Source organism: Heteronotia binoei, chromosome 8 (genome assembly GCF_032191835.1).
Source record: "Heteronotia binoei isolate CCM8104 ecotype False Entrance Well chromosome 8, APGP_CSIRO_Hbin_v1, whole genome shotgun sequence".
NCBI classification, from domain to species: domain Eukaryota; kingdom Metazoa; phylum Chordata; class Lepidosauria; order Squamata; family Gekkonidae; genus Heteronotia; species Heteronotia binoei.
Window position 1 is genome coordinate 5,425,598 of NC_083230.1, and position 16,336 is coordinate 5,441,933.

The window sequence follows — 16,336 nt, forward strand, 5'->3', positions numbered from 1 at the left end:
CTACACATTACCAGCTTTCATGTAAACTGATGTCAAAGAAACTGGAATGTATAGGGTTCAAAATAGTGTTTTATATGTTTCCTATTTGTTCACTAGTTCTCGCCAGTGCAATCTAGAGAAAGCTGACTATGCTTTGTTGAACATGCTTTCAGCATGCTTACATAGAAGAACCATGTATACATTTTATTAATCACAGAAATTGGGAGAAAATGGGAGAAATAAATTTTACTTTGCTGTGTGTTTCTCTTGGACAAAATTAAAAGTTAAGAAACTAGAGGGAAGACTCCAAGGGTGTTGTAGAAAATGAGTTTTATTTGTATAAAATTGTCCAACATCCTTCCAGCCTCTTGCCCTTTCAAAGTCATTTTTCTAACTTTTTTGCAAAGATCGGGTTCTCTTTCTTCCCTGTGCAAACTGTTTAAGTCTTTAAGATATGCAAGAACAGCTTACTGGAGCAGCTCAATTGTTAGCCTCCCAGAAACAGTGGAAACACTCCAGAGTTCAAGAATCTTTAGGCTTGGAATGTTTTGCATATGGTACTGGCTGATCCTCATATTCTCAGAGATTGCTTTCACAACTTGAGAAATGTAGCAGCCAATATCTTGGCTAGAGAATAAAACTTGTCATTATTTAAACCAGGGGTGGGGAACATTTTTTCTGCCAAGGGTCATTTAGAAATTTATAACATCATTTGGGGGCCCGTTTCAAGCATGATATTTCTGAGTATTAATTTAGTATGCATTTTGGGTTCATACTTCCCCCCTCCTCCTTTCTATTATCCCTCTTTTTGGAATAAAGATCTCTCTTCAAAGTTCCCCCACTTCTGGACTCTCAAGGATGCAGGATATGCAAGTAATCTTCGTATTGTAAAGTAGAAGTGCCTCTCCCCCGAGTTCCCTTACATACCAACAAGTTAGAAATGTGTGGGGAATCGAGAGATGTTATAGTATCCAAATGGGTAGTTGAAAGTATGTTTTGAACCTTCTATGCAATTCACATCTGTATGTTATGTTTTGAAGCTATCTGAACTTTGTCTTTGAAGTAGCCTTTAAGATGCCATGCTATGTAACATTCTGTATCACTTCCAAGGTATTATTCCTTGGGCCAGTGTTGGATTATCAATAAAACGAGTCTTTGATTTAAACTATAGCTCGATTATTCGAAATATTGATGCATGACAGCCAGCAGGAACTCGTTAGAATATTAGGGTCCCCCCTAATATTACCATATTAGGCCATGCCATCTGGGATAATTGAGTGGAAGTTGGTGGTAGCTGGATCCCACCCTCAACCCCTGCCACCCCTCCCTCCCTTCATGCAGAAACTGCAGCTGCTCCCACCAGACCCAAGGTACCCACATACCCTACCAGTCGTCATTTACAACACCCATCACTTAGGCTTCAAAGACAGAGAGAAATAAATAAAGGGAGATAAAAAAAATGAGAGGGAAGAAAAGGAAATAAATAAATGTGGGGAAGAAATGAGAAAAAGAGAAATAAAGAAAGAGGAAGAAAGAGGAAGAAATAGGGGGAAGAAATGGAAATAAAGGAAAATAAAGAATGGGGGAAAATAAAGGGGGAGAAGAAACGGAAAAAGGGGGGGAAGAAATAGAAAGGGAAATAAAGAGGAGGGGGAAACTTACTTGAACTTCCACAGTGACGCTTCCAGGTCCCGCAGTGATCTAGGGAGGCAGCAGCAGTGCGACAGGGCCCCAAGACCCCCACCAGCCAGCTGGCCTAGGGAGGCTGCTATGCAGCGTGGCCCAGCCCAACGACCCCTACCAGCCAGCTGGGCCCGGGGAGGCTGTGGCATAGCGCACCAGGCTCAGTGACCCCCGCCAGCCAGCTGAGCCTGGGGAGGCCGCTGCGGGCCAGTCTGAGGGGTTTCGCAGGCCATTTACTGCCTGTGGGCCGGAGGTTCCCCACCCATGATTTCAACAGTAGTATTCTATAGTATTTGACTAAGAAAAAGTTCATTTATTCCATCTTCTCCTTTTCCAAGTTTATGTCCACAGCTTCTCCTTTGAATATGCCAATATACATAGCAAGTCTGTCAGATATGAAAAAGCATTCCGTTTTTACACTGAAATACTAGGGCATTTTGTTTGGGGATTCTGGTTGTTTATACTGCTAAACCCTAAAAGTGGGTCTGCCAGAAATTCTGTTTAAATAATTTATGGAAATGAGATGATGGAAAAATGAATAAGAAAATTTCACTCATGTTAGCAACACAGCAGTAATATACAGGAGAACAGTGCAGAGTTTTAAAATTGCTTTAATTCTCTTTGTTCTCAAGCACCTTATAGTGAAATCCAAAGCAAGGTTACACTTTTCCAAGTCAATCAGAGCTCCTTATGTGATCAGAAGGACACCATTCAAACCAATTCCTTGGCCTGGATCCAAATCATCAGCCCTTCAATTATTGGACTAAGCTTGCAGAAGAGATCCTTGTGTCCATCCCTTTTCCCAGCACTGCCTTCCTGAGCTACTCCAAATCTCTCTCTTGAGAGATACCCACAGATACCCCAGATACCCACAGATCAATGGAGCCCTCAGGGACACTGGGGATGCTGCAAGCAGGAGGAAATTGGTAGACCTTTTCCTCCACTTACACAGTAAGATTACACAAAATAATTTGGGAGATCTGAGGAGACACTTTGGTGGTAAGAGGGACACAGAAACAATCCTTTCTCAAAAATTTCTCTGGAAAACTATGTATTCACCATTCCAGTATTGTGAGGCCAGGACTGCACTGGCCAGTTTTTTATAGCTATTATTTATACATTATTATTAAAACATTTTATGCTGCCTTTCCATCTAATTTAAGAGTCCCCAATAGGGTTGCCAAGTCCAGTTTAAGAAATATCTGGGGACTTTGGGGGTGGAGCCAGGAGACGTTGGGGGTGGAGTCAGGAGCAAGGTTGTGACAAGCATAATTGAACTCCAAAGGGAGTTCTGGCCATCACATTTAAAGGAACTGCACATCTTTTAAATGCCTTCCCTCCATCGGAAATAATGAAGGATAGGGGCACCTTCTTTTGGGAGCTCATAGAATTAGATCCCCTGCGCCAATCTTTTTGAAACTTGGAGGGTGTTTTGAAGAGAGCTACTGGATGCTATGCTGCATCTATCTCAAAAAACGCCCCCCTCCAGCCCCAGATACCCACAGATCAATTCTTCACTATACCCTATGTGAATCGGTCTCTATAGGGAATGATGGAGATTATCCCCCCACAGCGCTTTCTGATGAACCTGAAGTGGGGGGAGGGCCTCCAAGCTGAAGGATCCCCTCCCCTCACCTGTGCATTGGCAGCCCTAGTCCCCAAGGCAGTGAATGATCAAAACATTAAAACAATATACCCGTATTTTTCACACCATAAGGCGATCCGGACCATAGGACGCATCTTCCTCCTGGGGGGTGATCCGCTGCCTCCGCCTCCAATCCTGGCGCTTCCCCCACGCCTGCCTGGCTCCAGCTTCTTCCAGCAAGTGCTGGGATCGCTCCACGCTGTCCCCACCGCAAACCCAGCACTTTGCGAGCGCCAGCTGCGGAGGGGGCAGCGTGCTTCCTCCGTGCCTGTCTGCCTGGCTCCAGCTCTGACACTTACAGCAAGCGCCAGGATCGCTCCCTCTGCCCTCCGATCCTGGCACTTGCTATAAGCGTCAGAGCTGGAGCCAGGCAGATAGGCACAGAGGAAGCACGCTGCCCTCTCCACAGCCGGCGCTCGCAAAGTGCTGTGTTTAAGCTATACAGGGCTTTAAGGGTGAATGTCAGCACCAGCACATTTTTCAAGGGCAGCCCCTCATAGAATGCATTGCTATGATCTAATCTAGATGTTATCAAGGCATGTTGCACAGTTGTGTCATTCTTTTTACCCAGGAAAGGCTGCAGCTGGTTTACCAGCAAAAGCTGGTGAAAGGTGCTTCTGGCCAGTGCTATCACTTGCTTATCCAACAGGAGGCTAGGGTCCAGCCGCATTCGCAAGCTACAAATCTACTCCTTTAGAGACAGTGCATTCCCATTTAGAACTAGGGTTGCCATCCTCCAGGTTGGGCCTGGAGATCTCCTGCTTTTACAACTGATCTCCAGCTGACAGAGATCAGCTCTCCTGGAGAAAATGGCTGCTGTAAAGAGTGGACTCTATGGCATTGTACCATGCTGAGGCCCTTCCCCTCCCCAAACTCCACCCTCTCCCCGATCCACCCCCAAAGTCTCCAGGAATTTCCCAACATAGGCCTGGCAACCCTATTCAAAACAGGACACACCACAATTTGCGGATCAGTCCTGCAGGCCACCAGTTCCATCTCTGCATTGTTGGGATTAAATTCCAATTCATGTAAATGTTTGGTGTCAAGACAGAACCTTGTGGGAACCAACAGGTCAGAGGTCAAGGGAACAAGCAGCAATCCCCCAGCATCATGCTCTGAAGCTTACCTTCCAGGTAGGACCAAAACCATCACAGAATGGTGCCCTCAAAATCCTAACCCTGAAAGACAGTCCAGAGGATACCGCGATGGATAGTATCAAAAGCTGCCAAGAATCCCAGAAGAATGAACAGGGTGATATCCACATCTATCTCCCATAGGAGGTTATCCACCAGGGCAACCAAGACCATTTCAGGCCCATAAACAGGCATGAAATTAGATTGAAAAGGATTCAAACAATCTAGTTCATCAGGAGGAATCCTTGAAATAGCCCATGCCAATCACTTTGTTCAAGAAGGGTACATTTGAGATTGAACAACAGTTATTCACAATGAATGGTTCCAGAGAAAATTTCTTTAGGGATGAACATATCATTGCCTTTTTCAAGGCAGGAACAACCAACACCTCTCTCAGGGAGGCATTTACTGTTTCCTGGATCCGGACATCCAACTTCCTTCCACACACAAAGATTTCAGCAACCTGGAGGAGCAACGATTATACCAGCAGGTGGGAGGTCTCAGACTTCCAATAATCTTCTTAGACTGAATACACCAGAGAAGCTGGCACTGGGCATTATCTGACCCTAGCACTGTTAATGTAGAATCCAAATCAGCATAGATGTGAGTGATTTTTTTGTTGCCAAGCCTCAAGTAAACTAGTTACAGCAGGCCACCAAGCAGTCAGGATTGATCCCAATAGCCCTCTGACCATTCTGAAGAGTTCTGCAGGCCTACACCATACAAATGCAATTGGTGGTGGTGAAGCAGGGCGTTTTTTTTTTTTAGCAGGAACGCACAGGAATGCAGTTCTGGCTGGCCTGGTGCCAAGGGGTGCTAATATGCAAATGACCCCCTGCTGGGCTTTTCCTACAAAAACGCCCTGCGCAAAACAATGGTGACACCAGAGGTATGGCCTAATATGCAAATGAGTTCCTGCTGGACGTTTTCTACAAAACAAGCCCTGTGGTAAAGTATTGTTTCTTTGCTGCCATTATTGTCATGGAGCAGGTTGAAAAATGAGCTTTAAGTCCATGTGTCAGATATGTTATGAGTCTTTCTCCGTTGTTATGAGACTTTCTCCATCTTTGCCTTGCAATGGGTGACCTCCTTTCACCAAGGTCGGGGACAAAGGGTGGTGATAGGGGAAGAATCATCCCAAAGGCACCCACTTATATGTGGTGTGCCACAGGGTGCGGTTCTGTCCCCGATGTTATTTAACATCTACATGCGCCCCCTTGCCCAGATTGTCAGAAGGTATGGGCTGGATTGTCACCAATATGCGGATGACACCCAGCTCCATCTATTTATGGGTGGCCATTCCAACTGTACCCCGGAAAATCTAGACCTGGCTCTTCAAGCCATAGCATCTTGGCTCAGGCTGAATCGGTTGAAGCTGAATCCGATGAAGATGGATGTCCTCTATCTGAGTTGGGGTGGCTCGGGAAAGGTGATCCCCTTGTCGGCTCTTGATGGGGTGCCACTAATACTGCCCCGAAGGTCAAGAGATTGGGAGTGCTCCTGGAGTCCTCTCTGACAATGGAGGCCCAGGTAGCAGTCACTACCAAATCTGCCTTTTTTCATCTTCGCCGAATACGACAGCTGGCCCTTTTTCTGGAGCATGACGACATAGCTATGGTGATCCATGCTATGGTCACCTCAAGAATAGATCACTGTAATGCTCTCTACATGGGGCTACCCTTGACCCTAACCCAGAGACTACAGCTAGTGCAGAACCCTGCAATGCGGCTGTTGTTGGGGCTCCCTAGATGGGAGTACATTCAGCCAGTGCTGAAAGAGCTGCACTGGCTGCCTATTGTATTCCAAGTCCATTTCAAGGTGTTGGTTATGACCTTTAAAGCCCTTTATGGTTCGGGGCCTGCCTATCTATGGGACAGCCTTTCTCTGCATGTTCCCCAGAGAGCACTGTGTTCAGGGACACAAAATCTATTGTCTATCCCTGGACCAAAGGAAGCCAGGCTATGCTCCATTTGGGCTAGGGCTTTTTTGGTGGCGGCACCAAAAAGGTGGAATGTCCTCCCAGAGGCCACAAGGGCCCTGCGGGATCTTTCACAATTCCGCAGGTCCTGTAAAACTGAACTGTTTTGACAAGCCTTCAACACCTGAATCCTGAAGAGAACCATCACCTCTCACCGCTGAGGAGCTATGAATATCATGGGATCATCAACAGAAAAAGACAGATCCCGCCATATCAAAATGTATAGCACCACAAAATGTTTTAAATGTATTTTATTGATTTTAAATTGTTTTATATAATTGATTGTTAGCCGCCCTGAGTCTGCTTATGGAGAGGGTGGGATATAAATTGAAATAAACAAACAAACAAACAAATGGTTATTCTTGCAGTCCCCCTTGTATTTTCCTCGCTCACAGCCCCCTTCCCCACTGAACCAAGGCGTTGTGTAGAGGCACATAGGAGTCTTTGTGCAAACTGCTCCTAAATTCTCCTAATTCCAGGGCACTGACAGGAGCACCAACCATAGCAATCAGATAACTGTCTAAGGCTGTTTGAAAACCATTTGGCTCTGAGGGCAAAGCATCTTAATCCCCTACCCTTGCAAAGCCTTGGAATGCTTATACATCTAAACTGCAGCAAGTAGTGATCTGTTCATGACAAGGAGACTGTCTTCAGTCCCCCCACTGTTAGATCACCTTTTTCTACTGAGAACCAAAACCAGATCAACCTGCATAGTGCGTAGGACAAGATCAACCTGCGCATAATATGTCAGACAAGGTAGCTTTGGCATTGATGTTGAAGTCCCCGAGGGCAAGCAGTCCAGGGATCCTCAACACCACCACTGAGACTTCTCCCACCCACTTTACCATGTGATTTCATACTGAAATCTTGTAACTGGAATAACAACAACTCTTCTTCATCATCATCATCATCAACAACAACAACATTGCAGGCACTTGAAACAAAAAGCATGAAAGCCAGGATTCAGAAGACCAGTGATAACAGCAAATGTTGACTTTGCAAGACAAAGGATGAATCAGTTGACCACATGGTCAGTGCCTGCAGTAAAATTACTTATACTGGCTGTAAGGAACATCATGGTAGAGCTGCAGCTATGTTGCACTGGAATTTTTTGCAAGTATAGCTTACCATCAGCTAGAAATTCATGGGAGCACAAAACCAGAGAAGACCATGGAAAATGATGAAACAAAGATTCTTTGGGACTTCTGAATACAAACAGATAAAAACCTGGAGCATAACACCCTTAATTGCAGGGGAAAAATGAGAAACAGAGAGAAAAATTGTAGGGGAAAAATGCAGGGAAAAATGAGAAACAGAGTTTGGATCATTGAAGGTGTAATCCCAGGAGACAGAAGAACAGAAAAGAATTACTAAGAGATGATCACAAAATACCAAGACCTACAAATAGAGTCAGGGTGCCTATGGGAGAAGAAGGTTACCACTGTGGCAGTTGTCATTGCCATGAGCAGTGCTTAGTCTCAAAAAACACATGGACATTCCGGCTTCCGGTTTTGGATTCATGGAGGATTGACGTGCTTCTCAGTGAGGAGCAGTCCAGACCCTCTGTTTTGGAAAAAAAGAACAAATGGATGCCATGGAGGCAAGATTGGTGAAGGTGATTAAGGAATCTGTAAGTGAATGTAAGAAGGAATTAAAAAAGGATATAGAAGTTCTCACTAAAGAAGTTAAAGCAATATCTAAATGAATTCAAGATGTTGAAGATAAAGTGACAGACCATAATGTAAGAATTAATACAGTGGATTCCACTATAAAAAAATGCAGGAAAAAGCAGTACTGCAAGATTGCAAATCAATGGAAGACCAGATACGTTTGAGAGGGGCGCCTGAAAAAGATGGAATGGATTTAGGAACATACATAATAAGGATTATTGCTGAATTTGTTGGTGACGACCCTGATGAGACTAACTATTTCTATGACTATATTTACAGGGTCAATTCAGAGTATGCAAGGAAAAATAAACTACCAAGGGATGTGGTAGTGAGATGTGTAACAAGAGACTTGGCGGGCAGAATTTTAAGTAAACAATATGATGGTAATTTGGTGGTGGAGGGTAGTGAATCAGAATCATGAAAGAATTACCAAGAAAAGTTCTAAGTGACAGGAAACTATATAAAAAATTGACAGATCAGTTGAGAAAAAGTGAATTGAGATATAGGTGGATTCTTCCAGAAGGTGTGGGTTTTGAATACAAAGGGAAGAGATGTACCATTACAAATGTGCAAGATATGGAGAAATTCCTGATGGAAAATAAAGAATTTGGGGGTACAGATTAAAACCAGAAAATCATGATGGATTACAAATTATTATCTTGGAATGTAAATGGACTTAACACACCACAAAAAAGAAGGGCAACTTTTCATTGGATTAAGAAACAAAAGTGTAACATTATTTGTTTGCAAGACGGACATATTAAACAATTGGATTACAAATTTTTATGGAATAAGCAATTAGGTTTGGAATTTTTTTCACTGGCCAAGGAAAAAAAAAGAGGCATAGTTTTTTATGTGAAGCAGGATTTAGAACTAAAACTGATGTTTAAAGATGATGATGGTAGGTTTATTGCAGTGGAAATGATGTTAAACCACAAAAGAACTTTGTTATTGGGATTGTATGCTCCTAATGGTGCTAAAGACTCTTTCTTTAAGGGCATTATGCAACAACTTGACCAAGTGACATATGAGCAAATTATGATAATGGGAGACTTTAATGAAACGGTTAAGAATATTTTGGACAGATCTGGGGAAAAAAATAAAAAAGGGAAATTGCCAAAATCTATTTTTGAATTAGTTAAACAAGAAAATTGTGTGGATATTTGGAGAGAAATGAACCCTACGGTGAGAGACTATACATTCTTTTCAGCAAGACATAACTCTTTCTCAAGGATTGATATGTTATGGATTACAAAAAATTTGGGGTTGATGAAAAAAAATAGAGATTCTTCCTAAAATAAGTGCAACCCACAACCCAATAATGTGGTTTGTGAAGGACACTAAAGAGACTTCAAGATGGCGGATAAATGAAGATTTACTGAAGAAAAAAGAGGTAGTAGAGGCTCTGGAGAAAGAGACCAAAGCTTTCTTCCAAGTAAATGAAAATATTGATGTCCAATATCAAACGGTGTGGAATGCATATAAAGCAGTAATGAGAGGCATTCTAATCACACTGAATAATAAGGACAAAAAAGCTAAAGAAAAACAAATGATGGATTTATAAAAAGAAATTGGAAAGAGAGAGAGGGAACTAAAAAAAAGGTCAGGAAAAAAGAAAATCTCAAAGGAAATTACAATTCTACAAGAACTACTAAGACATTTATTAAATAAAGATGTGGAATGGAATTTAAAAAGGCTTCAACAAAAATCTTTTGAGAGTGCCAACAAACCGGGAAAATACTTGGCAAATTAAACGAAAAAGGGAAAATAAAATTATCAATAAAATATTTTCGGGAGATAAAGAAATTGTGGATCAGGAAAGAATTAAAAGAGAATTTTATAAATATTATGTGAAATTGTTTAAAAGCCACATGGTGGATAAAGGAAAAATAGAGACATTTTTACAGAAAATAAATGTAAACCTTTAACGGAAAATATGAAGAAAGTGTTAAATGACGCGATTGAAAAAGAGGAAATAGAGGCGGCAATTAATTCAATGAAATTGGGGGAAGCTCCTGGTTCAGATGGATCTACAGCAAAGTATTATAAAGTTTTGAAGGAGACTCTACTTCCAAAGCTTCTGAAATTGATGAACATTATAAGAGTTGAAGGGAAGCTACCTAATACTTGGAAAGAAGCAGTAATCTCATTAATTCCGAAAGAAGACAGAGATGCCACAAATGTAAAAAAAATAGACCAATTTCATTACTTTATAATCATTATAAACTGTATGCTAGTATACTAGCAGAACGCCTGAAGCAGCATTTGAATAACTTTATTAAAGAAGAACAAGCAGGGTTTCTTCCCAGATAGCCGATTAGAGACAATATCAGAACGGTAATTGATATAATTGAATGCTATGATAAACATCCAGAAAAAGAAGTGGCTTTGTTCTTTGCAGATGCAGAGAAAGCTTTTGACAATCTACATTGGGAATTTATGTTTGCAGTAATGGAGAAATTGAGATTGGGTGAAGACTTTGAGCGAATGGTAAAAGTGATATATACTGAACAACAAGCAAGACTTTGTATTAACGCAGATTTGACAGAGAAAATGGTAATTAGTAAAGGAACAAGGCAAGGATGCCCTCTATCCCCACTGATATCTATAATGACTTTAGAGATATTGCTTATGCAAGTCCAAGAAGATAAGGAGATAGAGGGTTTGAAATTGAAAGGTTGTTCTTATAAGTACAGAGCCTTTGCAGATGATGTTATGTTTATAAATGAAATCCGACTAAAGTTACACCGTTGCTGCTTCAAAAAATTAAGGAATATGGTGAACTGGCAGGCTTTTATATGAACAAAGAAAAGTCAAAAATTCTGTGTAAAAATATGACAAAGAGCAAACAGGAAGAACTACAAAATTTAACAAATTGTGAAGTGGTTTCTAAAGTAAAATATCTAAGAGTAGAAATCACAACAAAAATATTGATTTATATAAGAATAACTATGAAAAGCTCTGGCGGAAAATTGATGGAGATTTATTAAAATGGAATAGGTTGAACCTGTCTATACTGGGTAGAATATCGGCAATTAAGATGAATGTATTACCAAGAATCATGTTCTTATTCCAAACAATTCCAATAGTGAAAGAAGATAAACAATTTAATAAATGGCAGAGGAAACTTTCAGAATTTATATGGGCTGGCAAGAAACCAAGAATTAAAATGAAGATCTTGACTGATGCAAAGGAAAGGGGAGGTTTTCAAGTGCCGGATTTAAAATTATACCATGATGCAGTTTGTTTGGTGTGGATAAAGGAATGGATAATGTTATTAAATAAAAAATTATTAATATTAGAAGGCCACAGAAATATTTTTGGTTGGAATGTATATTTGTGCTATGGGAAAAGTAAGGTGGATGATTTTTTCTCACATCATTATATAAGAAGTAATTTGTTAAAAACTTGGTTGAAATACAAGAAATATGGTGATGAGAGGAAACCGCTTTGGATTGTGCCGACAGAAGTAATAAAACTATACTCTGATATTCAGGAAGAAAAACGGATAACATACAAACAATTGCTAAAATACAAGGCGGCAAGGTGGAATTAAAATCAGTGGAAGAATTGGATTATAAATATAATTGGTTTCAACTGCAACAAATTAAAAATCTGCTTGAACAAGATATTAGAAATGATGGCATAAGACAAGATCAAACTGAACTGGAAAGAATGATTTCGAAGGTATATTAACTATTATTGAAATGGTCTAAAGAGGATGAAGTGATTAAATCTCTAATGATAAAGTGCGCAATTAACGTAAATAAAGACATTCAGATGGAACAATGGGAATATCTATGGAAGAACTCTGAAAATATCGACATGTAATAACATCAAAGAAAATTGTTTTAAAATGTTATACAGATGGTATATGACTCCTAAGAAACTGTCAAAAATGAACAGTCAGATGTCTGATCGATACTGGAAATGTAAAAAACATGAAGGATCTTTCTATCACATGTGGTGGACCTGTGAAAAGGCTATATAATTTTGGCAAATGATAAAGCAAGAAATTACAAAGATTTTGGGTTACAATATAAAGAAGGCACCAGAAATCTTTTTGTTGGGATTACAAATGGAAAATTTTCCGAAACAAGACAGAACATTACTTTGGCACATGCTTTCAGCTGCATGGACATTATATGCGCAGTTGTGGAAGCAAAACAAAATACCAGAAAAATGGGACTGGATTATGAAAATTATGCATTGGAGCGAAATAGACAAGCTTACTAGAATATTAAAAGAACTCGACATAGATAAATTTAACAAAAAAACCCACAAGGACATTCTGGGCATTGAGCAAATAACACCAGCTCAGCTCCAGAAGACAGAGTTGTTTGAAACAGCAAGAATCCTGCAAAGATACCTGTGCAATTCCGAAGAATTTGGCTGGATTTCTAATTGCAGAACACCATCTATCAGTCAAATATCTGACTATGAATTCTTCTCCTCCTCCTCCTCCTCCTCCACCACCACCACCATCATCTCCACCCTGTTAACCAAATGAAAATTTAAGAGTATCCTACCTCATCGAGGCACTGAAATGCAGCACTTGAAGCCACATCAATGGAACCTTCATCTCGGAAATTAATTGTTGGTGCTATGGCATAAATAGGATCTTCAAGATACCCTGGTTCTGCTTCAGGTTCAGGTTCTGACTCACTCAAACTGGCATCTTCAAAATCACTCATTTCCCTTGTCTAAAATTCTGCAAAATAGCAAAAATTCAACTGGTTTATATATTTAATTCTTAATGGAAAATAAATTCAAAGTTTAACAAAAATCAGCTTTTTTTAAATTTTCAAAACTTTATTATAATCATAACAACGAATACAGAGTAATCAATATTCATATTTCCAAAACATAAATAAAAAAAGAAACAATCAAATGAACAGAAACAAAAACAAACATCAAACAGCAGCGCAAGAAACATATTGATAATAAAACCAATACTATAAATACTTTAAAGTGATTCATTATATTAGATTGATAATATCATAGTACTTGCAGGGAATGGTTCTAAGAAAAAAGCACAAAGGAAAAATGACCAAAGAAAAAACCCCACGGACATAAATAGTCACAGGAAAAAAGCCCCCATGGAAACATGCCCACATGGAAATAAACCCACATGGGGAAAAATCCATACTGAAAGAAGCTCACATGGAATAGGGTTGCCAAGTCCAATTCAAGAAATATCTGGGAACTTCGGAGGTGGGGCCAGGAGACTTTGGGGGTGGAGCCAGGAGCAAGGTTGTGACAAGCGCAATTGAACTCCAAAGGGAGTTCTGGCCATCACATCTAAAGGGACCACACTCCTTTTAAATGCCTCCCCTCTTTAGGAAATAATGAAGGATACGGGCATATTCTTTTGGGGCTCATAGAATTGGACCCTTTGGTTCAATCCTTTTGAAACTTGGAGGGTATTTTGAGGAGAGGCACTGGATGCTATGCTGCAAATGTGGTGCATCTATCTCAAAAAATACCGCCCCCCCCCCCCCCGAGCCCAAGATACTTGTGGATCAATTCTCTATTATACCATTTTTGTTAATTCCAACTATGTTTATTGATTTCTTCCTTCCAGATACTTGCCAGAGCCAGCCCTGCTTAGCTTCGTAGATCTATGAGGCCTCAACTGCTTCTGCTATTTAAGAAAGAGAAGCGATCACAGAGCAAGCAGTAATTTGCCTAACCCAAAACCCATACATTTTGATATTCCTGAAACGTATAGGCAACTGATACTTCACGATTCTGGTGTGGAAAAATCCAGACAGAATTCAGGTTTTAGGTGATAGAGTGCTTGAATTAAACAAAGATATCATCTATGGAGATGGCACCTTTGATAAAGTGCCAAATATGTTTTACCAACTGTACACATGGCATGCCATGGTGGGTAATTCATATCCACCATGTATTTACATTTTACTTCAAAAAAAGAACATAGACACCTATAGAATGTTTGAGACAATGAAGCTATTGATTCCAGATCTGTCACCTCAAAAGGTTTTAGTGAATTTTGAGAAGGCTTGTATGAATGCAGTGAGGATTGCCTTTCCACACGCTGAGGTAAAGGTGTTATTTTCACCCGTGTCAGAGTCTCATTAGGAAAATCAACAGTGTTGGTTTGAAGACTGAATATGAAACTAATATGAACATAAAAATTACACTGAAATCTCTTGCTGCATTAGCCTTTGTCCCAATCAATGATGCAAGAACTGTTTACAATGATCTAAGAACCCCCCCACCCCTCCTCACCACCGTGGGACTGCCACAATCTGATGGTGACACCCTTCCACCCCCCTCAGGTGACTCGCAGGACTCCTTGCGGATTGGCGCAAGCTCCACTGCGGACTCGGAGGTGGGCGGCCGCTCCAGTGAGCCAGGCGAGGTCAGCACATCCAGCACCCCCCACCAAGTCCGGGGGAGGACACATCCAGTGAGGAGGTCATGGATGCCGCGGTGGGTGGCGTCCGTCTGTCCACAGATGATGAGCGGCTCTAAATAAAAACAAAAATCTGGGGAAAATAAATGATTTCAGGATTTGTATTTTCTCTGTCCAAGGAACAAAGGAAGATGTTTTAATCTTTGGAAGGGTTGCTAAGGCATTATTCAGGAAATGATGGTTAACTTTACAGATATCCCCTAAATTTATTGGAATATTTACCCCTAGATAAGTCCAGGTCTTATAAATTCATTTAAAATGATAATTAGAATAAATAAATCCTGAAGAGAATCAGAAATTGTAATAGGATAGAGAATGAATTTGGATGGATTGGACCAAAGTCCAAAAATAGATGAAAACAAAAATAACAACTTAGAGATAGCTGGTAATGAGGATTTAGGGTTAATTGCAAAGAGTGTTAAGTCATCAGCAAAAAGAGAGAGTTTGAAAGACTTCTAGTGGACAGTAATTCCAACAATATCAGATGAGTTGCGAATAGCATTGGCAAGGGGTTCAATCGCTATGGCGAAAAGTAAAGGGGAAAGGGGACAGCCCTGTCTGGTACACATGATAACCTAAATTCATCAGGGTCCAAGTTGTTGATATGTATGATAGCTGATAAAGAGCACGTATGGTTTTAATAAAAACCGGGCCAAATTCCATTTTCTCCAGTAAAGTAATAAGGTATCAAAATCAAAAGCCTTTTCAAAGCCTTTTCAAAGTCTATCGATAAAATAAAAGAAGATTCGACACAGAATTTCCTACAATAGTGAATGATATTGAATACCTTCCTTGTGTTGTGGGTTAACCTGGTTTGGTCCGGATGCATTTAATGGCCAATGAAAGTATTAAGATGAGAAACAAGAGTTGCTGCAAAGATTTTATAATCATAATTTAAGACAGAAATTAGTCTATATGAATGGGATCTAGCTGATCTTTATTTTTTTTAGGAAGAACTATTATTTTCCCTTGCAACAGGTAGGAGGAACATTTCTAGAACTTAAATCTGATTATAGGTATCAGCTAAAATAGGAGTCAGTAAAACAATGAAAAAATTATAAAACTCCAGAACAAAACCATCTCTGCCCAGAGATTTATTGGATTTCAAAGACTTGATGGTCTCTTGAATTTCAAGCGCTGTGAATGGCTGATCTAAAAAAGATCTGGATGCAAAAGATATTGAGTTAAGTTTCAAGTAAGTATCCAAAAAAGAGTTGATATGATTAGATGAAGGATGCTGAGACGCATATAAAGCCGTATAGTATTTCTTAAAGACATCTACTATATCTTTAGCAGAGTGCTTCAATGAACCAGATTTATCTCTAATAGATGGGATGGTTATTGAGAATAACCTCTTTTTAACCTTTCAAGAGAAGCGTTTAAGCAACTGAGGAGTCCGAAACAAGTACTTCTGTTTAACGAATGCAATTCCCCCCTCCTCATACCACCTAATATAATAAAATACCAAAATTTTCAACTCAGCTTGAGAGCAAACAAGAAGTGAGATTTAGCTATACTTATCAAACCTCATTTCAGAATGAAACAAAACAGACAGGAGAAGAATTGTACATAAAGCTATAACACTGACTTCATAAGTGCAAAGATATTACAGTTTACCAAAGTATATTGATGTAAAGCCACTTTAAATTATATACAAATGAAGCTCCCCAAGAACTAACCCCCCAAACAATTCACACCCACATCCACTCACACCGATGATTTGTGGAGATTCAAATAATAACAACACGCACATTAACAATCCATGAACACTCACGCACTGAATCTAACAATACATTCTCAAGATCT

At 40.2% G+C, this 16,336-nt stretch overlaps 1 protein-coding gene across 2 annotated transcripts in view; it reads right to left on the reverse strand.

Annotated features, from left to right (window-relative positions):
- Positions 1–16,336, reverse strand: part of CCDC146 (coiled-coil domain containing 146) — a 188,215-nt gene that overhangs the window by 152,884 nt on the left and 18,995 nt on the right. Inside the window, exon 2 of one of the 2 annotated variants that reach the window (XM_060244689.1) lies at positions 12,618–12,799. In XM_060244689.1, coding sequence (XP_060100672.1) covers positions 12,618–12,782 — 165 coding nt within the window. In that variant the 5' untranslated portion in view covers positions 12,783–12,799. Of the gene's footprint in view, positions 1–12,617; positions 12,800–16,336 lie in introns of those variants that run through there. The other variant, XM_060244690.1, reaches the window with a different exon arrangement.